This window comes from Nematolebias whitei, chromosome 10, assembly GCF_014905685.2.
Source record: "Nematolebias whitei isolate Nwh7 chromosome 10, NemWhi1, whole genome shotgun sequence".
Taxonomy (NCBI): Eukaryota; Metazoa; Chordata; class Actinopteri; order Cyprinodontiformes; family Rivulidae; genus Nematolebias; species Nematolebias whitei.
In genome coordinates, this window is record NC_056507.1 from 28,854,471 (window position 1) to 28,880,046 (window position 25,576).

At 40.7% G+C, this 25,576-nt stretch overlaps 1 protein-coding gene across 1 annotated transcript in view; it reads left to right on the top strand.

Moving 5' to 3' along the window:
* The first annotated feature begins 9,039 nt into the window (after nucleotides 1–9,039).
* smad6b (SMAD family member 6b) overlaps nucleotides 9,040–25,576 on the top strand; it is a 34,140-nt gene continuing 17,603 nt past the window's right edge. Inside the window, exons 1-3 of the mRNA XM_037683539.1 lie at nucleotides 9,040–10,087; nucleotides 17,435–17,491; nucleotides 21,422–21,499. Coding sequence (XP_037539467.1) covers nucleotides 9,256–10,087; nucleotides 17,435–17,491; nucleotides 21,422–21,499 — 967 coding nt within the window. The 5' untranslated portion in view covers nucleotides 9,040–9,255. The remainder of the gene's footprint in view (nucleotides 10,088–17,434; nucleotides 17,492–21,421; nucleotides 21,500–25,576) is intronic.

Genomic DNA, 25,576 nt, shown 5'->3' on the forward strand with positions numbered 1-25,576 from the left:
TATATATATATATACACACACACAGTAAATACATATATATTTATATACAGTATGTGTGTGTGTAGATCAACCACCCCTATCATTTTTGGAAACTATGTTTTCTTGTTTTTATATTGCATAAAATTAAAGTTTCCTCAAATGATTATGGTGGCCTGTGTGGTGGCTGACGATTAATCTAAGGTAGCCAAGGCCACCATTGGTCACCCCCTGGTTCCACCACTGAGCCTGGTTGTGGATAAAATTACTCCCTCTGCTTACCAAGGTCCATCTCTCTGCGCCGTCTGGACAAGCAAAAAAATAAATACATGAAAATCTACGTCCATTCTTATATACAGTGAAACTTCTATCTACTTGAAAATCTTGCACCAAAAACATTGTTTACTTGCATTCCTGTTCAATTCCAGTCCAGAAAAACACTCATCTCAAAAATGACAAACATTCACTATTCAAATCCCTCTGTTCTGGTTTCTGACTGCTAAATCAGTTATTGTTCTTTTGTTGAGGTATGAAAGTTTGGTATAGTACAGCACCGTTTTACGGTTTTTACTAAGTGTAATCAGTTCAACTCATTAAGTTTGTCAGACCATTAAATACATCAACCTTCTAAAAAAATGTCCCAAATAGTATTTTAGTTACCGGTAGTTGTTTTGTACTTTATTGAACTATCAGGCCAAAGGTTGCAACATCTCTGTATTCTTTGAAAAGTACAAATCAGGATAGAGAGTTCTGTAGTTGTATTTGGATAACTTTTCATTCAACCAGTTAATCCCATTGACTCATTTACAAGAGAGACCTGATTTTAACAAAGAGTGATGACAACAGTGGACAACAAAGACAACAATAGACAATCATGAAGGATGCATACAAATTGTGATTTATTTATTTTTTGATAACTAAATATTAAAGCACTCTACATTTAATTGATGTCTTGAACCACTTTGACTGTGTTGCCTGGGAGGAGTCGACGGGGGAGGACGGTCCCCAGAAACCATCTCATCACCAGCAAACTGGTTGGTCCACTGTAGGAGTGGAAAACAGTTTGTTTGTGACTCCTCGGACTGACGAAGCCCTTTGGATGGAGGGTGAAACGTCTCTCAACAAAAAATGAAACTGTCCATATGACCCGATTGAACATTGTTATATTTTTTTAACCCGGATTATTGAGCATGAACCTTGATGCACTACACTTAATTATCATAAATTTGCCCTGAGCATGTTTTGCTCTAAACTGGTTCTCCTAGTTCAATGAAATAGATGCTTTGTGCCACTTGACACATCTTTTGTCCCAACCATGCATTTTTAACCTCAGTTCTTTCCTGCTATCTGTGGGAGTGCAGACTGCTTTGATGGTTTGATGCCTCGTCTTATTACTGCTAGTTCACACAGTGACTCACCAGAAGGGATTGGACATTTTAACAAACTGCTTTCGAGAACTCAACATCTTTCTGTTACTTTTTAGACCAGACCGAAGGATGGTAATCATACTTTCACTATGTATGGATAATGTGTCCGGTAAGTTGCTCGCCCACTTTGTGCCAAACATCAGTAGTCAAAGCTTGGCTGATTTGACCACTGCAAGATAACCCTGTGGTCTCCAGGGGTGCATGGACCTGGACCTTCGGGAGGAGAGGGGAGGCCAGGGGACAGGCCTGTGTGAACAGCTGTGCCCTGTTTTAGATCGCTGTTCTCAGTTACGTCCTACTCTTTGAAGAAGTCTTTCCTTACACACTTTCACACATGCAGCATGCATTAGTGGAGCAGGGCTTGGAAATGACTGCACAATGAAAGCCTCAAATGCCTCAGCTTTGATGTCTCAATTTACAAAAAGGACTGAAATGTTTTCAGTTGCTATTGAATTGCAGTTTTTTTTTTTTTTTTAACCAACTGATCTTCTAATAACAAAACCAATTGTGATGCTAAATGTTTAAATGAAAGTCATAAAAATCAACGATTGTTATATGTTTGAGTCCAAAAGTTTTTGAGACTTTTTGTAAACTGGATCATGGATCTGTTGCAGCCTGTGGCGTCTACATAACGGGCTGCCATAGGATATTTCAGTGAGTTAGATAATATTTGGTATTGTAAGGATGGACGTGTCTGTGTCATCAATGGTGGAGCACAACTCTAATGCATTTGAAAAGTAATTTAAAATACTGCTCTCCTTGATTGATTTAGAAACACCTTTTTACCTGCCCCTCATTAATGATGTGCTAACATATTTCCAAGCTTTAATAATAGACAAGACAAAGTACGCATATCTCAAAACAATAAAAAATGATGGGCATTTTACTGTTCCTTTATTATCTCTTATTTGCAAACCTGGAGAAGTACCACCTCCTCGTGATAATATATCTCGTGTGAGTGTGAAAATGTGTTTCATGGAAAGTGTTTTTGTTCTGAACTGAAATTATTGGCACTGTCAGTCAGCTATAGTACAACACAACAAGCAATTACACGCCAATCAGCTGCAGAGCACACAGGGGATCTGAGACGCTTTAACAGATGACCACATTAATTAATTGATTCTTCGTCCCGGCTGACAACAGCTTCAGCTGGACGTCTTTAAACCAGGCTTTCCCATTAATGAATCTGCATAATGGAGTTTGGTGATGGCGCAGAGGTGCAGTATAATGTATTCATCCATGTATGTTTTATTAAACACTTGAGAAAAGCAGCCTCAGTCAGGATGGACAGAGCACCGAGAGTGGATTAAACATGATGTGTTACTAAAAGAAATATGTTTCTGTTCTATTCACAAGCTTTTACAGTGAGTGAGACCACTTTGATTAGTCAGATCATCAGCATGTTTAGTACACATTTATTATCGCCTATGGCCGGATTAAAAATTGTGGGGGATACTGATTTTGCCTGTGTATGTGTGTGCCTTAGCGTAAAATCTCATAAACCAGAGGATTAATTTTAATTCAACTCTTAAAAAATAATTATGAAATGCATCTCTGCAACTGATTAACCCTTTACCACCTAAGCCTCAAAATTCCCACCTATGTGGCTTGTAAAAAATGTGTCGTCAGCGACGCACTCATAGGAAATGGGTGAACTTTTAGAGCAAACCTAATTCAAGATGGCCACCACAACTAATTGAACTTAGCAAACTCAAAAAATACTATAGCTCAGCCCATTTTACGATCATTGAGATAAATGTGATGCGGTAGCTGAGAGGCATCCTTATCGCAAACTCCCAAGTGCTAACTTTTGATTGCACAGGAGTTTGGTTTATAATTGTGCCATCATTTCTATCTGTCTGTTAGCAAAATATCTCATTAACCTTTGAATGAATCTCTGGGTTGACAAATGGTGGGGGATCTCCAGTTCTTGAGGTTATGATAGGTTTTTATTCCTTACTACGAAGCTTTAGGACCACGCTAAGAATTTTTTTTTAAAAGCCATTAAATTATGAGAATAAAGTCGCAGTATTACAAGAATAAAGTCGAATAAAGTCTTAATATTATGAGAATAAAGTCGTACGAGACTTTTTGCAACTCTAGTGTTTTTTGTTTTTTTTCCACAAGTCAGATCCATGATGCGACCTGTCAGTCAATCCAGTAGGCGTGTCAGCAAATGACCAATCTGAAGCTAAATGAGTCATAATATTATCCAAACTCCGACACAATAAAGCAGGTTTACCGCATTTTAATTTGTTAAAATGAAGAATGTCGAGCATCTTGTTAAGTTATACTTTGGTATTGGTTTTACAAATAAAGAGATAGTTAATCTGTCAGCACACCAGCATCAGATTATTATCAGTATCAGGACTTTGAACCTGCTTACAGTCAGGTGTGCACTCTGATGGGCTGCAGCTCTGCAGGTAAGGAGCATTTAGCTTCGGATTGGTCATTTGCTGACACGCCCACTGGATTGATTGACAGGTTGTGTCGTGGATTCGACTCGTGGAAAAAATAAATAAATGAGAGCTGAAAAAAAAATGCGTGGCAATTAATTAATAATTTTTTTTATTAGCGTGGCCCTTAAGTAAAAGCATTTTGATAAAAGGCGGAGCCTAGAAACAAAACTGATTCTACTTTTATAAAACTTTAAGCAGATGGATTAGTTGTGATTTTCAGGTTTGTTTGAATCGCTTATTTTTTACATGACTTAGTGTAACAGCGGTTGGATAAAAACCCTCGGACCGGGTCGCTGGAACATCTGCCTGTAACTTCTGCTGAAGCACGTCCGAAGCATCTGAAACGCCGGCGTGCTCCTGATGCTTCCTGACCTTTTAGTTCCACCTTGAATCGCTTCCAGCAGTCAGAAAAGCAGAGCTCGCAGCCTCGCCGGACTCTGAGTCAGCAGCGTTTTCCTTTAAGCCGACTGAAAGTTGTCCGATTTAAACGCAGCGATTCTCTGTGATAACAGTTTGTTTTTCCTCGTGTCAAACGTGTGATTGAGTTCCAAAGTGGAATGTATTCGCAACAGGTGCCTGTAACACAGTGCAGGCATGAGGGCCTCCGTGTTCACCCTCAGTAACCTCCCTCTGCCCCATAAGTCCAGAGCCTGCCAGGGAAACCCGATTCCAGTTCAGACACTGGCACACTAAGCTGCTGCCGTCGTCTTCACTCGTGCAACCAGCTCCAAAGATGGCCTCGTAAAAGCTGCATTTAGCTGATATAGATTTGGGGATATGTATTTTAGAATAAACAGTGTTTTAGGATTTAAAAATTGAAAGTTAGTTTTCATTATACGTAGTAATAAATCATGACTTGTCTCTTTAGAACAAAACAGCAATGTACTGTTTATAAAATGACTTTTCTCATGGACACAATAGTGCATGTCTGTAACAGCTTAAGTGTTTGAAAGTCATTGTTTTTGGAAAATAAATATTGAAATTTGACTAAAAACGACTTACCAGTAAATCATTTGAGTAATAATGTAAAATGTTTAAAATATGCAATAAATAAAAAAAACATTCATAGTTATGTAAAAATGAAGTGTTTTAACCGTACACAGTTAACCTTTAATTTAAGAATAACGCAGCATAAAGTATTTCCTGAAGTAATGCATGTTGCTCGTTGCATTTTATGTCCAAGTTTAACTGGTTGTAGCCTCTTTAATCAAACCTGGAAAATAACACGATGAATGTTTCAAGTGATATGTCACACTCACGAGTTTATGTTGTGAATAACTCCCAGATAAAGGAAAAAAAACCTATGTTTTTAATATATATTTACTGTACATATATTATATATATATATATATATATATATACTGTATAAATAAATAAATATATATGTGCAATATATACATATATATGCTATATATATATGTATATTATATATAATATACATATATATGTATATGTATATATACACACACATATATATATATATATATATATATATATATATATATATATATATATAGTCCACCTTGGTTTTTCATCAGTGAGTGATAGTAAATAGTCCCTCTCGCTGGTTATGTTTAAAAACGTAATCATTAGTTCCACAGCCTGCGGATCAACACTCTGCATCCTGCATAAGGAACTCTTGCATAAATAACCCTTTGATGGTAAAGTGGTGTACGTTTTTAAGATAGGACTGCATTAAACCGCTCTAACACTTTAAATGCTTGAGTTATATTAGATGGCTACAGGCCTCCAGTCTAACTACTCATCAGGCAGTCTCCTTCATGATAATGTCTCTTTTAGAGCTCTTTCCAACTGCTATCTCCTGCAGGTAAGACACTGACAGCTCATGAAACCTCCTCAGACCCTGACTTATAAAATAAATTAACTATCCATTTAAAGTGCTGGATGGGCTTTTCTGGGACCTTTAGAGTTTACCCAAAGCGCTTGTGTTTTCCTGGAATTCAACTATGGGTCAGTGTCTTGTTGAAGTGTAAATATTTGTCCACTCTTAAAATCTTGAGCTTGTTTAAAACAGTTCTTGTCCAACATTGCTCTGTATTTTTTCTAATTCAGCCTTTCCCCATTTCAGTTTGTAAAAACAAGTCAAAAAGCAGAACAATGCTACTATTACCATGTTTTATATCAGGAATAATATTAATGTGGTGAAGCCTTTGTGTCGGTGTTTTCCTCCTCACGAATATCTGGAAACTGTTGCCAAGAATTTCGGTCTTTTCCTCTGATCAGAGCTTTAAGCTTCCCTGGATAAAGAGTCATTCAGAAGATTTTGGGCACAGCACCAGTAAGCTGTCCTATCTTTAGATAATGGTTTCCTATTGATGAGTTAACAAAAAGCCTCAGTGGAGCACTACCACCTGTGAAATAATTAAAGCCTCTGTGCAGTACTGGATTTAAATTGTATAGAAATATAATTCTATTATTGATCGGCTGGCTTAACAAAATACTATTAATCAGGGCTATTACCACGTGTTTGTTTTTACTCCATCATATCATACAGCTTAAATCAACAGTTGTTTGCATGGCCATGTATTTAAATTGACCCCTGACCAGTTCAAGTTAATTGGATTCATATACAGAAAAGAAAGAGGACTCTGGTGGGAGACGGAGATCTTTCAGCAGCTCTGTGCACACGTGACATTTTGTCTGTCCCTGCCAAAATCTAACAATCTGAATGTTCCAGTAGTCACTCAGTAAAAGCACAACAGAAACAGCAGCTCCGTGTTATTTACTATCTGCCGTGACCACATGGGAAACATGAGATAAGGTGGAGACAGAAATATAGACGTGTCAGTGAGCAAGAATTCACCTGTTGTGTGTCCAGTCAGTGTGAACACTTCTGCCTCTGAAAGTGTGAAAAGTCTTCATAGTTCCAACAAAAAGTATTTTATGAAGGTAAGATCTATTTTCTGATTACATGAAAGCATAAACAGTAACATGTATTCACCAAAGTCCATGCTCATTAATATGTACTTTTTTCTCACCTCCTTTCTGTTTTCTTTTACACTAATACTTTAGTTTTTCTTTTTATACCAAGTGTTGATGGCATTTAAAAAAAACTTTTTAATATATTTTTCCCCCATGTGGATTTATTGAGCTGTAATAGTTGTTTTCGAATACAAAACAGGAGCTGTTTGTGCAACAACACTATATGATAAGGAATACAAATATTTCATATTATGACTAAAAATGACCAAACCCGTTTTTAAAATTATAATTAGATATTTGCATTTTTGAGTTTGGGATACTGAAAGCCTCAAGTATCTTGGCATCTCCATGGGAAATTGTAGCTCTGTTGTTTCCTTATGCTGGCAAAAAGACATCACTGCAAGAGTAAGAAACTGATCTCTGTACATCAAATCTGCCCTTGTGCAAGAAAATATTGAAGAGATGTCAAGACTTTCTTTTATTTATTTTAAAGAAGTTTCGTTGCTTTATATCAATAAAAAAATTAGGGATGCACGATATTGGATTTTTGGCCGATATCCAATATGCCAATATGTTAAAACCTATGTGGCCAATAACTGATATCAGTACTAATATTTTTTTTCCTATACCTACATACAGAGACTACAGAGCTTTGTTTGCTGTGGAATTAAAATACTACATTGTTCTTCATGGTCTTTGTCAGTTTGGCCTGCTACCAGATGCAGATGCCAAAAAGGGGCTGAAAATGATGCAACACTTCAACTTGGATTATGTAACTTGGATTATGTTTAATGTCAAATTTATTCATAACATTTACTCTAACACAATGACAACACTCCAACAGTCATATTGCAGTTTTTCACTTATCTTGGGGCTTCAGGGTTCGGATCCCCCACGATAAACGAGGGACTCTTGTATCTTAATTTTTCTCACTCTCAATATTGCATTATTGATTGGGCAAATTCACCCCGCAGTGGGCACGGCTAACAAAAAGTTAGCATGGCTAACCCATCTTCCATTAGCTAAAAAAATAGCTTTGCTAGCACTAAACCACTAAACGGGTAAAAAATAATAATAAGTTTGCAGAAGCTATCGCTAAACCGCTAACTGCTAAAAGACTTTCACTCTGCATTACTTGTCTCCTTCCAGTTGAAGCTGCGTCCACCAATCACGTCTGGCTTACAGGTAGTCAGCCAATAGCGTGCCTAACAGACTCAGAGACACGCCCACAACAGACAGGAACAAGCTTGTGAATTTTTTTAGTGGACTTAAAGATGATGAAACCTAATTTAGAGGAAGCTAATAATTCCACATACCGGTTTCCAAAGTTACAAAACCAATAATCCGCTAAATGAAAACTTTGCTCCGCTATTAGCGGATTAGCAGAACTGGCTCACCTTTTGGCTGTGCACAGAAGGAAAGCAGAAAAAACTACAACCTGGCTGTTAAGTGTAGCCTAAATAAACAAGTATAACAAAACATTTATTGGTCGTAAAAGTTCCTCTTTCTTCCCCTCTCGCAACAGATGAAGAGTGTTAGAGTGAGTTTCAGTAAGTTTGCCTTAAAAAACCCAGAGGTGAGTGTTTCGCCTTTAAGAGTTAAGAAACTTGAAACCTTGTTTGCGCAACAATCAGTGCAGCTCAGAGCCGCCAAAGTGTCTAGACCAGCACATGATGGTAGTCAGCCAATGGCTCCACCGCTCTCCTCTGGGGCCCCGCGTGCGCGCCTGGATGTGTGTGCTTGTGTGTGAGGAAGGCAGGGGGGTGAGAGAGAGAGAGAGAAACAGAAAAAGAGCGAGAAACGGAGAAAGAAAAGGGATCCGAGCCGAGCTGCAGTTGGGTTTAGATGTGAGTCAGGACAGTTCCTCCCTCAGCCCCGGACCGCTCCTCTTCTTCTTCGGTTGTAGTTCCTACTCGCCTGGATTGTTTCCTTTTTTTTTTTTCTTTTTTGTTCTTGTTGGGTTTTTTTTAATAAAAAGGAGAGAAGTGCCAAAGACGGGAAGGACTTCTTCTATTCTATTAGTGGTAGCTGTTATTGTAAATATAATTCGGGGGATCGACAGAAGTCCTGGTAGAAGCAGTGGTGCCGGTGCAGACGCAAAAGTAAGACTGTAGAAGTAGTTGGAGGCTCAGACTTGGATTATGTTCCCGAATACGTTCCGTTTGTTTGATTGGTTCGGGAACAGTCCAGACCCGGCTTTATTCACACCAATAATCGGATAAATGCACGGGACAGGGAACGCTGCAGCGCGTGCTGTTGTTCCTGTCGGCGCAACGGAGCAGCCTTCAGTCTGATGTGGCCGTTCTGCCTCCTCTGCTCCCCGGTTGGCCGTGCACGCTCTCTGCACGGCGTCTCACAGCCATTAATGTGCTGCAAGGGCAGAAGTAGCTGTAGTCCACAAGAATAATATTACTAAGAGCCAGAGCCCTTCTAGATATTCAAGTCGTCGTATGTTCAGGACGAAACGCTCAGGTCTTGTGCGGCGACTCTGGAGAAGCCGACTGATCCCAGGTATCGAAGGGGAAGATGGCACCACTAGTGAGGGCTGCGGGGACGACCCGCTCCGCAACCACCCGGAGAGCATCCCCCACACCGAGCTCACACCGATGACCCCCAGCGGGGCCTTTCTTCTAGGGGACTTCGGGGGGAGAGCAGTGGAGAGCAGCGGCTCCTCTGTGGGGGTCGCTCCGGACCAAGATGCGGGTGCGACGCGCGCCCAGGAGCACCAAGGAGAAGGAGGAGGAGGAGGAGGAGGAGGGAGCCCCGGCTCCATCCAGGACAGCGAGTGCAGGACAGTGACGTGCTGCTTGTTTAAAGACCGGGACCAGCACTCCGAGTTGAGGGGTCCGCGCACGGCTCAGGGTACTACCAGGGATCCATTGACGCCGAGGAGCCTCCTCGGACCAGGAGGCGGAGGAGGCGGCGGCTCTCCTCCCGAGGCGCAGGACGCGATGATGCCGCGCGCCGTGCTGGAGCAGGAGCTGAAGTCAGCCACGTACTGCCTGCTGAAGAGGCTGAAGGAGCGGGCGCTGGATGCTCTGCTGGAGGCCGTGGAGTCCCGGGGCGGCGTGCCGAGCGGCTGCGTGATGGTGTCCAGGACGGAGCTGGTGCTGGGCGGACATGTGGCCACCCCGCAGCTGCTGGTGTGTAAGGTGTACCGCTGGTCCGACCTGCAGCACGCGACCCAGCTCAAACCGCTCTGTGAGTGCACGAGCTTCGGGGCCCCGGACAGCCCGACGGTGTGCTGCAACCCCTATCACTACAGCCGGCTCTGTGGGCCAGGTAAGGCCACGAGCTCGCCCCTCACACGCTTTACTCAGTCTCCCATCCAACACAACTTCACGCTCCAAATTATTTCCCATCACCTGTTTGTGTGGTTCACCTGCCTGTTAGCAAAATATCTCACGAACCAGTGGACGAATTTTAATGACACGCTCAGAAAGTAATAAGTGGAGGAACAACTCTTTAAGAGTTTGGAGTCAATTCCATTCATGATGGCCGCCACAGCTAAGCAACCTTACAAACAGATAAATGCTGTTAAAACAGTTCTACACACATTGAGCTCCAATTTGACGTGGTAGTAGCTGAGAGTCATTGTTTCTTGTACCTACTCCTGAGTGTTAACTGATAGAGCAAGATCTTTTTTTTTTTTTTTTTTTTTTACCCTGGCCAATAACTGTTGGAGCCAAGTGTGTCTGTTAGCAAAGTATATCATGGATCAGTGGATTGATTTGAAGGAAAGTCTCAGAAATAAACGATGTGCATGTACGTCTTATTAAAGTTTGGAATCTGCTCCGTTCAAGATGGCTGCTACAGCTAACCAACCTTTGGAAATACAAAATGGCTTTAACTCAGTGGATTTCACAGATATTCAGCTACAGTTCGGTGTAGTAGCAAATTATATATTCTGAGTACAACACGTTGTGCTGTATTTTTTCCTCAAAGCTGGGCTCAAGTGTTTCTGCCAACTCTGTTAGCAAAATATCTCATGAACCAGTATTTGAATGAAACTCTCACAAAGTAAATACTGGATGAACCTCTACAATTGATTGACTTTCAGAGTCAACCTAAGTCAAGATGGCCACCGCGGCTAACCAACATTAGCCAACACAAAACAGACTTCAGCTCAGCCAGTGCTGATATGGAGCTAAAACTCGGGTGGTAGTAGCTGAAAGTCATCTTCAGCACCCTCTCTGAGTGATGACACGTGAGATCTCATCATGAGATTACACATAACATCATGTGCAAGGTCACAGGTTTAACTCCAACATAAGATGATTGTTTAAAACTCTTATGATTGTTTAATTGAGCATTGTTTTTATTAAGCCCTAATCTGCTTTTAGACGGAGTAGCGGTGTCAAAACATTATGACCATATCTCTGATGGCAGCTTGTTAAAGCAAAGTCCAGTTCAATGCAGCCTGGTCTGTTTTCTAGTTTTGACAGTTTTAAAGGCCTGTAAAGTTCTACTTGAACCTTTTAATGTCACAGCAGAGCATCAGTCATGCTGGACCTTTCATTAGCTGAGCGCCAGTCCTGCTGCAGCACTGTGGCTCAGCGTTCAGGGCCGTTCTCAGCACAGCTGTTTGAAGTTATTGCTGACAGTGTGAACGTTTAGGCTCATTTGAAGAGTTGAACTTGCTGCCACAGGTCAGTTTAGCTGTGCGTGTGTGTGTGTGTGTGTGTGTGCGTGCAGTGTGTCGTGAGCTCTGAGAGGAGCTGCCTCCCTGACCTTTATTAAACAGATTACATTTTGGCAGGGGGTTGGCTCGTGATTTGGAAAACCTCAAACGCTTGGCCACTCGACCCCGCTGACCCCATGACGAGGCTCGGTGTCGTGTGTGAAGATGCGAGCGTCAGTATTTCTGTCACCTCACTGGCACGACGGGGAGGAAGTGTGTGTGTTTGGGGGGGAGGAGAATTTTCCATAACATCCACATTTATTGGAGCCAGCTCACCGTGACACGCACTCGAAAAGTCGAGAAAATCAACGTGGGGAAGCTAATGTAGTTTTGAGAGTCTTATACTAGCTTACTGTCTTAACGCGTAAAAACATATAAAGTTTGCTGAAAACTCTGGATGTTTTAGATGAATTAATGCGTTTTATACAATTGTGTTGTTCGATTATGTGTCTGTGAGGCCACGCCATGTGGGGGTCCTCCTCACGAAGACCTCCAGGATGAGTTGTGAGCAGAGAGAGGCATAAACCCCATGCTCGTAGTAGACATAGCTCACATGCGCTCATGCGTGGCTCGATAGAGCTGGTATTTCTTTCACTCTATTCAAGAAGAGGGGCTTTGAAACAGGACCTCAATCACCGCTGTTGACGCTGTGTGTAAACGGGAATGCAGGAAATATAAAATTCCAACGAATGACGGCCCAGTTCGTTAAACGGGAATTAAAATGTTAGTAGTTTAATGGTTTACATGCATGTTGTTGTCATGCACTTTTAAATTAAGCAGGCATTTCTTGAACAAATGCATACCGCTTGTTGCATGCCAGAGTTTAAAACTCGAGACTTTTTTCGCAACCTTGTAAACGACTGAAGTATGTGTTGAGGAGTTTCACTAAAACACCACATCTTAGCTCAGAATCTGTAAAAGTCATAGACTTATAGCCCGTTTTGTGTTTGCTATGTTCCATTAGCTCTGGCAGCCATCTTGATTCTTGTGGACTCCAAAAGCTAATCAGTTGTAGTTGTACACCCAGTAACCACTTTCTAAGAGTTCCATTAAAACCAAGTTAGTGGTTCATGAAATATTTTGCTAACAGACAGATCAGGTTGACTTCGCTTAGATTTAAACAAAAATCTTAGACATCTGTTAGCACTCAGAGTACGAGTTGGGGTTGACTCTCTGCTACTACCGCACCAGATTTCTGCTCAGTATCTGTAACATTGACCAAGTTATAGACATTTAGTGGCTTCTTGAGTCCGATTAGATGTGGCAACCATCTTGATCCAGGTTAACTCCAAATGTTAATCAGTTGTAGACGTACACCTAGTGACTACTTTCTGAAAGTTTCGTTTAAATCCTTCCAGTGACTTATGAGCTATTTTACCAACAGACAGACAAATGAACACCCGCCCTACAGAGCTACAGTTCCTCCCACCTTTTGTGCCAGCAGATGATAACAATGTGAAAGCACTGCTCCGTTTCTGTTTCTAAAAAGTCGCCTCTAAGTTTTGACAAACGCGACACAGTCAGGCAGGGAGCTTAACTCCAAGTGGACAGAAAGTTTTCCCCTTTTATTTCACCCGGCATTCTACTTTTCAAACAAGATCAGTTTCAAGTTGCGCTTTAAAAGCCCTTTTGCCCTGAGGAGGTCCCCCCCATGCTATTTAGGTGAAGGAGTGGTGATAATATACAGTTTGCATACTGCTGGCGCCAGACTGACTCGCTGTGTATCTGAGTGACTGAGTTCAGATCCTGGCAATTACTGCCGCCACTCTTAAAGGACCCGCTGCTATTATGCTGTTCTCCTTCCCATGTTCCCTGTAGGCGAGGTCACGGCGTGCTCACAAAGTTTTCTTTCCTTTGCACTCCTACCCTGCCTTGTGCGAGCGACGCTTTTCAGTTCAGTTTTATTACATACAGCCAAACCCTTTGTGTTAAAAAGCAGAGGTTTACTCGTGTTTATTAAACCGCTGACTAAAAGTTCTGGTCAGACGGTGGTCGTAGTTAAACTGCTTCAGTTGAACAACGCGCTTCAGCAGCAGCAGTAAATGTTTTCCGTAGAGTTAACTGGCTTGTGAAGTAAATTATTTCAAGTTGTAGCGCAGACACAAAACTGGGTTTGAAGATGTTTCATACTCTGACGTGTGTCGTGTTTTGAAGCGCCTTTTGCGGCTTTAATTAATCTTCTCTTTTTGCTTTTATGAAAGGGCTTATCATGATTTCCAACCAAATATAATTTAGTAGATAATATTTAGTATGCCTGCTTCATGAAAGTACAAAAGTGTGACTTGTCTGTACATAAGTCTGTTGGAGTTTAGTGTCCAAAACACCTTCAGTAGTTCTTTTGAAGTAGAAATGTGTGGAAAAGTTTGTGAACAATTAATGTCTTACCTGTTGTAGATAGCTCTTTGAACAGCCTCAGTTCAGAGTTAAAGAGTTTAATTTTGACCAGATCGAGGAGCTAATGCACGATATTGGATTTTTGGCCGATATATAAAACTTATTTGACCGATACCAGTACCGATATTTTTTCCCTCCTAGACTTATTTACAGAAGCTTCCTCTGCTGTGGAATTAAAATACATTATTCTGCATGGTCTTTGTCAATTTGGCCTGCTACCAAATACAGATGTTAAAAAGGGGACTGAAAATGATGTAACACTTCAACTTGGATTATGTTTAACGTCTAATTTACTCATGACGTTTACTCTGTCTAACACATTGACAACACTTGAACAGTCATACAAAAACAGCGCCTTATGTATATATATATATATATATATATATATATATATATATTACAATAAAGAGCACCTTTTATATTGGTGAGGTATTTTGATGGAATGGCTGATGGCCGATATTTAACTTTATCGCTAATATCAGCAAATACCGATACCATGCCGATAATATCGTGCGTCCCTTGAGCTAACGGCTAGTTCGAGCAGGGCCAACAACAAATTGTATTTCTGCTGTCTTAAAACAACTTCAGTCTCAAATGTTCAAAGTGTTTGGTGTGAACACTACTTATAAACCTTTACACCCCTGTCAGTTTCACATTACATGCATACAGACATAGAATGCTGTGGTTATTTGCAAACACACATGGCAGGAGAAGCAACTAGCTGTAGCACTTCCTGTGCAGCCTTGGACACTTCCAGCAAAATATCATAACATTTCTACTGGAAAACTCTTGTAATGTGAGATTGGTGGGAGTGTGAAGGTTTATCCAGCAGTATTTGTGTGAACCGCTATAAAATGTTTGAGAGTAGAGTAATGGCAGAAGTTCACTTAGGTCTTGGACCTGCTCAAACTGGCTGTTAACTCATCAGTACAATCAGAATAAAGCTGTTTCTTCTAAATGGAGTCATTCAAAAAGCTATCTGTACATCAGGTAAGTTATTAATTGTTTGTAACATTTCCATAAAACCCCACTTCAGAACATCTGAACTAGAGATAGACGTATTCATTACTCTGTTTTTTGTGTGGTTTTTTTTGACAATCAGCAGTCGGCCATGCATGTACAGCACTTAATCAGTAGGAAACTTAAAATGCAGCAGCTGCTAGGAAAAGCTGACTGTAGCCCACAATCTAGTTTTTTTAAGTAAGAATGCTTTTCTTTATATTATTTGCAGCCGTTAAAGTTTTTTTTAAGGGCTGTTAAAAATATGTTTCAGTTAAGCATTTATTGCTATATGTGGTAAATAAAAACACACTGACCAAATGAAGTCACTTTTAAATCGTTAGCAAAACAGTAATGGTTAATAGTATCTCAGTAGACTTTAACTGCTCAAGACTAGTTAGTTACTCAACATTATGAGAAAATATACTTTTTTCTTCTTGCAGTGTCACTCAGTTCTTAGTGTTTACATCTGAGTAACCAGTGAGTCATGTACTGTACATGTACAATTCTTGAAAATCGCAGGTTGTTGTTGTGTGCAGAGCTTGCAAATCTATATTTTTGGATACTCACATTATTTTGTTGTTGCCCATCTCCACCCACATCAAACTCACCTTAGCTCACTTTGTGCCCTCTTTGGCATTCCATGTACAGACATTCACCTACCTTACCACTACCAGACATTTTTACTATGCAGAATAAGACAGTACACACCATTTGGCATTTTCATATTTGTCACAAAGAGACCTCCACCTTTTCCGACAGACGGTGCAGAATAACAAACTAACATGGGGAATAAAAACAACAAAGTCCATGCTCAATAATCCAGGTATACAATCCAACATTTTTCAGTCAGGTCATCTGGACAGTTTCTTTTTTTGTGCTAAAACGTTTCACCTTCGATCCGGAAGGCTGGCTTTCAACCAGTTTGACACGGCTGTCAACAAGGAAGAGGGCCGGCAATGGAGGAAGGGGCGTGCCAAAGAGACCATCTTAGCACCAACATAACTGGGTTGTTTCACTTTGGAGTAAGCTGTTGGGGGAAGAATCATTTTTGTTGTGTGTTTCCTTGACTGATGAAGCCTTCCGGATCGAAGGTGAAACGTTTCAGCACAAAAAAAAAAAAACTGTCCAGATGACCTGACTGAAAACTGTTGGATAACATGGGGAATGTGTCCCTACGCTGCCTGGTCATGGTGTTCTTCCTCCCAACTCACACAGGCACTGAGAGCAGCCTGTATCTCTACATTATCTCCTCCGAGCACAATAAATGTACTATCTCCTTCCACAAGCTTTTTTTATTTTTATTTTTATTGCTATTTGATAAGTTTTACTGGAACAGTCATATAAATGGCTGCATTTTCTAACAGCCTCGGACAGCTGCTTCTTAGTGGAGCAGTTTGAGCGAAAGGACGCTGTTATAGTTCACCAAATTTTCAGCATAAAAACACCTACAACAGAGTTTGTACAAAATATTCTGCCTAGACCTTGTACCAAGAATGAGCTCTTGGAGCTCACATGAGTACAAAATGACAAAAGTTTCCTTACACAATTACATGAGCGAGAACAGATTTTTTCAGTGTTGGTGGAGGATGAGTCCAGTTTTAGGGTTAGCATTTCGCCTCCCCAAAATGGCTTGTTTTAAATTAGAGGTGTCCCAATACTAGTTTTTTCAGATCGAGTACACGTACTTCAGTTTGAGTACTAGACGATGCTGAGCACAGATACTGAGTAGTTAATGAGTTCCAACAATTTTCAGTCAAGTCATCTGGACAGTTTCTTTTTTTGTGCTGAGACGTTTTGCCCTCCATCCGAAGGGCTTCATCAGTCTGAGGAAACGCCAAACAAAACTGATTCTCTCCCAACAGCTTACTCCAAAGTGGAAAAAAAAACAGTTATGTTGGTGCTAAGATGGCCTCTGGGGCTCGCTCTTTCCCTCGTTGACAGTCATGTCAAACTGGTTCAAAACACCAAAGTCCATGCTCAATTATCCAGACTGATGAAGCCTTCTGGATGAAGGGCGAAACGTTTCAGTGCAAAAAAAAGAAACTGTCCAGATGACCTGACTGAACATTGTTGTGTTTTATACCTGGATTATTGAGCATGGACTTTTGGTGTAATTAACGAGTTAATACTTAAACATTATACAATAACTTTAGAAAAACATTTATTTTTATTTCATTTATTTTTATTTAAGCAGCAAACGGTCTGCTATCTTGACACCACCCGTGTTTATCTTAAAGTGTCTCTAAACTATGGACTTTTTATTTTTTATCCTGTTGCTTCCAAAGTGGAAGCGAAAATGACATCACCAAGCATAAAAGTGGTATTGTTTTGAAATATTGGGGTGTTTTTATGAGTATAAGTACGCATACTCGAGGCTGGTATCAGGCCTGATACCAATACCAATATCAGTACACTATTTAAAATATAATTTACCAGTACACATGCGCTCCTTAGCTAAGAAAATAATGTGTACAGAAACTGTAGCTGATCCTCAGGTTTACCTTCTCTCCTCCCTTTCGTTGAGTTACTGATGTTACTGTTTTGTGTTACAGAGTCACCTCCACCTCCGTATTCAAGGCTTTCCCCAAATGAAGAACACAAGCCACTGGGTAAGAGACTAATACACAAATTGTCTCTGCAGCAGCTAAAACTATTTCCTGTGTGGTCCTCAGTTAGCTATTGATCTTCATTGAATTTTGCTTTTAACGATTGTTCTCCTCTGGCGAGACCTAATTTTGTTTGCTACAGTAAATATTAAGAATCAAAGTCATGGAAAGGGCTTTAGATTTTGTTTGTTTGCTTTGTTTTAATAGCCGTACACGCGCATATAATTAATGCTGTGGGTTTTACTGACCGAGTTCAGATGCAGTGACTGGTGAGTTTTATGGCAGCTTTGAAATCAAACATAGGTGAAACTGTTGTCTGATGCCAAAAATTTATAGAAAAAAACCATTAATGGAACCGTCAAAAAGACGACGCCAACGAAACGAAAACAAATAGCGGAAGATAAAGTCACAGGACTTTAAAATCAGAAACCTTTCCTCTCTTCAGTCCAGACTAAAATAAATAACTTCTTAATTGACTTGAATGAGCAAAAATATATTGAGACACCCTTCTGAAGATCTAAGAGTTGTTTTTGATGGAGTGTTGAGACTAAACTGGAACTGTTTAGACCCATTAAGCGTGTCTGGTGTAACAGAGCAACGCCTACTCAACAAGACAAACACCATCAGCCACAGTCCAACATAGAGGTGGGTCCGTCTCAGTGTGGGGGCAAGTTTTGCTGCTTTAAGAATGTAGCATGCATAAATTAAAGTCTGGTAATCACTATACTTTCCAGGAAGAAAATGATCCTAAGAATATGTTTAAGTCAGCCAAAGCTAAAATTTGTCCTGCTGCCTCTTAAGGAAGCCATCTTACTCCTGGACTTGCATCTTGTCAAGAGTTTTTGTTGGAAAACTTGTGTCAGAATGAAAACCAGGTAAAAGTAAAAGTATTTCCATAGCAAGAATAAAAAAAGAAGTCTGGAGCTTGTGAGGCTATAAAAATATGTTTATTAGGTCATTATGATATAGCTACTGTTCCAACAACTGTTTAAAAGCAGAGAAAGCTGTTTTAATGAGTGCCAATCTCAGCTGCCGCTTCATTATTCAGGACTGTTGCCTGTTTTATGCATTTTGCTTTGAAATTGACCGTGTGCACATAGATGGGACTTGTGTTTAATTAAAGTTTCCTTCCCTGAAGTCCTGCATCTGAAAACCCTTCTAATAAAACTAAGGTTTTGGGCATAGAGATGTTAGACATGGCTAATTTTGCTAGCCGCGGGTTTTTATATACTTTCATTTACACTGGTCCAGTAGAACAATGGAGAGGGGGATACATGTATTCTGGCAATAAAGCTGAGCTCACCCACAAGCATAGTTTCCACTTTATAATTCTTTCAAAATAAGTTACAATGGCAGAAAGATGCTGGGAAGCTTTGAGTTGCTTCTCTTTTATTTATTTCATTTTGGGAGAGGGTGGGAAGTAGGTGTGTGTCATAAAAGCACACCAACTAGAAAAGCAGGTACTGGTGTAAAAATAAATAAGGACGGTCCTGATGGTTGCCTCGATTTTTCAAATTTGCATATTTTAACTAGACTTGTAATATCCTGATGCATGCTCAATAATCCAGGTAGAAAAATCCAAAAAAGTTCAATCTGGTCCTCTGGACATTCAAAAAAAAAAAAAAAAAACAAAGCAAAAAAATATAGAAACGTTTAGTCTCTCATCCGAGAAACTTCCTCAGTCTGAGGTGCTGTATTCAGCTCAGTTTCTTAAATAGCACCTTCTCAGAGTGGATCAACCAGACTTGGAATACAACAAAGTTAAGTCAGGTCATCCAGATGGTTTCTTTTTGTTGAGACATTTCATCCTTCAGCTGTCCGAGGAGCCACAAACAAACTCAGTCCCACAAACAGCACACTCCAATACTAGTGATAAAATGGTTTCTGGGGCCCGCCCTCTCCCCCGTCTCCTGAGGCAGCCATAGCCAAAGTGGTTCAGAACATCAAAGTTCATGCTCAATAATCCAGGTAAAAAATCCAACAAAGTTCAGTCAGTTCATCTGGACATTTTCTTTTTGCAGAGCTGTTTCGTCCTTCATCCAAAGGACTTCAATCAGTTTGAGGAGCCACAAACATAGCCTCTATGGGGGAGAGGGCAGGCCCCAGAAACCACCTTATCCCTAGTAAACTGCTTGGTCCACTATGTGGGACTGAGTTTGTGGCTCCTTGGACTGATGAAGTCCTTTGGATGAAGAATGAAACGTCTCAACAAAGCAAAACCATCCAGAGGACCTGACTGAACTTTATTGAGCATGAACTTTGGTAGACTTGGACTACTTGAAAATCTCTGCCAGTCTATGATATTATATACTTTACCTAACATAGCTTCTTCTGGCGCTTCAAAATATTTTGTTGTATTCTTTGGAAATAAGCTCAACATGGAGTCTTAAAGTAACTCACGTGAGCTGCATTGAAACATGATCATTTTTTATTATTAATAATAATAATACATCTTATTTGGTAGTGCCTTTCAAGACACGCAAGGACACTTCACAACATTAAAAACACAAAATAAAACCATATAAAATGGCTATAAAAACACTAATCCAAGAAGAAAATAACAATAAATTAAAGTGAGAACTTGAACAGATGAGTTTTGAGTTGTGATTTGAAGGTTTGAATGGAGTCAATATTACGGATGTACGGGGGAAGAGTGTTCCAGTGTTGGGGGGGCAGAGTGCGAAAAGGCTCTGTGTCCCGTGGTGCTGAGACGGACGAGAGGCACGTTGAGGTGGATGGAAGAGGAAGAACGACGAGAGCATGAATGGGTGATAATGTGATGGGACAGATAGGGAGGGGCGAGGTTACGGATGGCCTTGAACGTGTACAACAGGATTTTAAATTGAATTCTGAAAGAGACTGGAAGCCAGTGAAGTTGCTGTAAAACTGGGGTGATGTGGCGAAATGAGGGGGTTTGGTAACGATGCGGGCAGCTGAATTTTGAACCATTTGAAGCTTATGGAGTAATTTTTGCGGCAGACCAAAAAGAAGAGAGTTGCAGTAATCAATTCGAGAAATGACCAAACTATGGACCAGGATGGAAACGGAGCGCGGGGAGAGGGATGGACAGAGACGGTTGATGTTTCGAAGGTGGAAGTTTGCAGACCGGGTAATATTATTGATGTGAGAGTGAAAAGAGAGAGTGCTGTCAAGAATGACACCCAGACTCTTAATGTGAGGGAAGGGAGAAACCATGGCGCTGTCAATGGTGAGGGAAAAACTGTTGACTTTAGATATGGTGGATTTAGTGCCGATGAGTAGAAACTCTGTTTTATCACTGTTTAATTTAAGGAAGTTAGATGTAAACCAGGATTTAATTTCAGCTAAGCAGGAAGTGAAGGAGGAAGGAGGAAGTGAAGAATTAGGTGCAGTGGATAAGAAGAGCAGGGTGTCGTCGGCAAAACAATGGAAGTGAATATTAAATTCACGGAAGATATTGCCAAGGGGGAGAAGGTAGATGATGAAAAGAAGGGGCCCCAGGACAGAGCCTTGGGGCACTCCTGAAGTGACAGGGGAGGAGTGGGATCTGAATGATTTAAGTTTTTTATCAAAGCTTTAATTAATGTGCTAGTATCTGTAACAGAATAAAAGTTGAAGGCGTTTGATGGCAATTCTATGTAGCAGGAAGCTACAGGGGTCAAACTAAAATAGACTGAGAGCTCTGGGCCCAAGTACAGTTGGAGTTTCTGGCTGTGTTTGAGGAGACTTGACACCTAAAGTCTGCCAGTGAAGTTATGAGGTTATATCGTGTGATGAAGCTTTTGGCAGGGTTTATTGTTTTAAATTAAAAACAACAATATCCAGTTAGAGGAATGAAAAGTGCATGGACATTACCATTAAAGTTTCTCAAGATGATGATCAGTAAAGGTACTAAATCATTGTCACTGTCAGGCAATGAAAAGTTCTTTTTTTTTTTTGTCCCGTTGCCTGCAGATCTATCGGACTCCACTTTGTCGTACACTGAAAGCGAGGCGGTCAGCTCACCAAACGTCACACCGGGGGAGTTCTCAGGTGGGTGTGCTTTTACAACTGCTGCTGGCCTCTAAATGAGGTCTCCCAAAATGTTTCTGAACTAATGAGAGAGATTAATGATTACTTGAAGGTTCTCAACCCAGAGTAAATATCAAAGTTGTTAGTCAAAAAGGTACGTCACGTGGAGACATTTAAACATTGTGGGGTGATGACAATTGTTTTAAAGAACCATGATGGTCATGGTTTGTGTCAAATACCAAGCTTCAGGTGTCCTTAGAAAATGTTGTGCATTGATTACACACTTTTCTTTTTGTCTACATCTTTTACCAAGGCCATAGCTAAATAACACAATTTTTTCCCTTGTATGAAAGTGTCTTTCATGCATTTGTGCAGCCATCCAAGTTTAAACTTTCCCTGGTTTAAAAATATAGCTGTAATTTTAGGCTTTCATTCACGGGACACCATATTCCCTGTTTTGTCGCTTCAAAATGGTCAAAGCAAAGCAGGATAAATGGGTGAGTGTGTACTTTAGCAGCATGCTAGTTCCATTCACCTCATAGATGCTACATAGTTTTGTTTATTATGCCGTGCTTTATTCTGTCACGATAAATACCATTAGAAACACTTTGAGGTTTAAAGATAAAGGTTTCATTGTGAGCCGTGCAGAGGTTTAGAGGGGCGTGTGCGTTGGCAGCAGTGCTGGCCTCCCCTTTTCTGTTTTCCTTTCAGAAATAGTTGAGTGGGATCAAACCGTAATAAGAACCAAGACTGCTCAAAAACAAGACACACACACCGATGGTTTTCCACATGTGTGTGTGCACGATTCTTAACTAGCTTGCCTCAAAGTGGGCTGCAGGGAGAGGTTAGAAGTAGCTGCTGTTGTGAATGTGGTCACACCAAAAGAGGTGAGTGGAAACACTCTTTTCCTCTAAATTTGAAGTGAACCACTCCTTTCTTGTGGTATAGGGTGGGCATTTCTCCCCTCCCCGTCCTTCATGGGGTCACTGCAAGCATGCACAGTATCATGTGGAGTGAGAGTCAGAGCACTTACGTTGGAGCCTGCTGGGACCAGCATTGCCCATTAGAGGCTCTGCCACAGCTCATGGGCCTGGGCACTGAAACGTTGACTTGGCTACCCTGCTGAGAAGTATTCAGTCAGCGAAAGCCCACCCCCTCCACCTCTCCAACCCAGCTCGCACAGACTGTCACCACCTTAGCATGGCCGGGCGACACTCCCTGAGTCAACAAATGAGGGGCTTGTCAGAGCGCGCACCGCAATTCCTCAGAGGTTTTGGTGAGGGAGGATCTAGACGTGCTAGGCTTCGGTTTCTTCCAACTGTATTGCTATTTGTACAAGCCAGGCCATGACAAGCTCAGTCATATGGCCATGAGGAAAAAAAGAATGACCAGTTCTCTGCGGGGTGATTTCTGTGACCTCATTTCTGTCGCCAGTTTGTCTCCGATGTTTGACTTGGACTGTGTGAACGCTCTTTGAGATGCTTGGCAAAACAAAGTGTCAGAATTTTTCTGTACTTTACTGTTTCAAAGGGCATTTTCTTACACTAGAAGCATGAAAATAAATCCAGTACTACAGTTCAAACGTTTGGAAGTAGAGTTCTCTAGAAAGGTTATGAACAATTATTATCTTACCTGTTGTACATAGCTCCTAAAATTGCTTTAATGTTTTGGTCTGTAGTGCACGTTGTGCTGAACAGCCTAAAGATGACTTCCCCTATCAATCCCTTTCCTGCGTTAGTAGAAAGTGTATGCCTGCAGCCAGAGTTGTATAAGATCCAGACTCCACCTACATCCACAAATAAGTAAACCTCTTAAAAGCAAGTCTGAGGGGCATTAGCTGGGTGGGGTATGTTCAAATCATTAACTACAGTTTGCAGCCTGGAGCTACAGAAATACCCAGTGAGCATTCTTCTTTATCGTACAATAGCAGAGAAACCCATCAGAACTGGTTGGTGAGCTGGATAAGCTTGATCTGCCACTTTTCAGAGAGTATTCAGTGGAATTTGCTAATATGTCATTCACCACAGAAATCTGTGTCATGAAGTCAACTGGTCTAATTGCATATATATATTTATCTGTATGCAGTTGTTCAACAAGCTAAAAAGCTCCTATTCATGCATTGCTGAAATGCTTCCCCGTGTGAACGCTACACTATTTATGTCTTGTGTAATATTCATACCGATCCTGTAGGGGCTCACAGATATTTGGACCATACCCAATGCTTTATTTAAACCTGGATGCATTACAGTGTTAGCACCACCGGGTTGTCTGTGAAAAGTGGGCCCTGTTTCACCTCTGGACCCCAGATATAATATGCTCCGGTGTGTGAGGGAATGTGGTTTTTGCTGGTGCTGCCCTCCTGCACACCCTCTTTCCTCATAGCTGGGGCCTCGTGGTGGCGGCACGAGAATGAAGCCCTTTGAAACAGGTCTCATTGCTTCCTGAATGACTGTCTGAGGGGGTGTTTATTCACATCGACTTTATGTCTGTCACATTGTCTCTGACATCGGGGGCTCTTTATGTTTGTCACTACTGCCGACCAGCTGTTGCTATGAAAGTTAGGAGGCAAGGCAAGATGTTTTTGTGTTCCTATGTAAAGTTTCAGTCTGTATATTTTTCAAGAGAGTTGAAACTTTGTGCAAGAACATCAGGATTACCAGCATTTATGTGGTACCACTTTATAATAAGTCTAGATTTGTAAAGATTTTTTTCTGTTCTTTCTAAATGTTTTATTTGTAAACACCTTATAAATTATTATTACTAAGTATTTATAAAACAGGTTTATTACGTTGGAGCAGGCTTATTATTTGGTGAGACGAAGTGCCATTTTTTAACTCATTGGTTCTTTTAAACAGAAATGCTCATTGTGCTTATATACATGCAACTTACTGACAACTGTCTGAGATCTAAAATGTAAATTATGAAAAAGTTAGATGAGAATAAAGAGTACAGATAAACGTTGGCTCTCTATTTGACAAGAAATGAGTCACTGTTGTCCTTGTTATCTAATGTAACTGCCCGTTATTAGTTTATTTTTGTTTTTTACTTAATTAATAACTACAGTATTACCCAATAATTACTCATCTTCAAGGGTATGGTTACTGTAAAGTGCATAAATGTATGATGATGCAGAACGTCCCTCTGTTTTAGTCTGTTGTAAGCCCATCGGTTCAGTATTTCTTGTTGTGTCCTCAGTCAACTCTGGAATTCGACAGCCTAAAGGGCAGAACACATCGGAGCAGTACGACTTGCTACAAAAGCTTATATCACTATTATATTCAGTTATTAATGAATATAAATGCAGCTGATTTTACCATTAAAGGGCATTTATTAAAGAAAAGTTCAGCTGAGACACACCTTTACTTTAATGTCGAGTAAACAAATACTTGTTTTTAAGTGTTAATCTTGTTAAATTCTTGTTAAAGACCCCCCATGCACGCTCCCGCAGCCACCATTTGGCAGCCAATCGATTTTTGGCACAACACCGGCCCACGTTTCCGGGTGGTCAGTGGTGACGCGTAACAAATGCGACACGTCAGCGGTGACGCATAATAGATGCGACGTATACGGCGAAACAACCTATTTATGTTTTTTTTCCACTTTATTAGACATATTTGGACTGATGCAGCTTATACGGCGGTGCGACGTGTACGTTGGCAAGTACGGTACTCACTCCCTTCTTGGGCATTCAGGTTCCCATAGCAACTCTTATTATTTTTTATTTAGTTTTAGTGTCATTTCATACCAGAAGTTAAAATGGATGAATGAGGAAAGATTAAAACCTCGCAGTTAAAAAGACGAAGGCAAAAAACAATTACCTGGAAAACACTTAATCACAAAAGAAAAACAAATAAAATATTAAGCTAATATAAATATAAAGCTGTGGCTCCAGGTCATGCTGGGTCATGTGACCAGAGAACCTGCAGGACGATGTGCCTCGGTGTCCTGATTTTCTTTTCCATCTCCCTCTTCTTGGGAACAATGGGAAGTTGTTGAGTAGAAGCGGAACGATTTAAAGTTTCTTGGCATAAATAATGCAGAAGAACGAATTGCTTACCTAAGTGAAGAAGGCACACGCAGGTAGTTAGAGTCTTCACA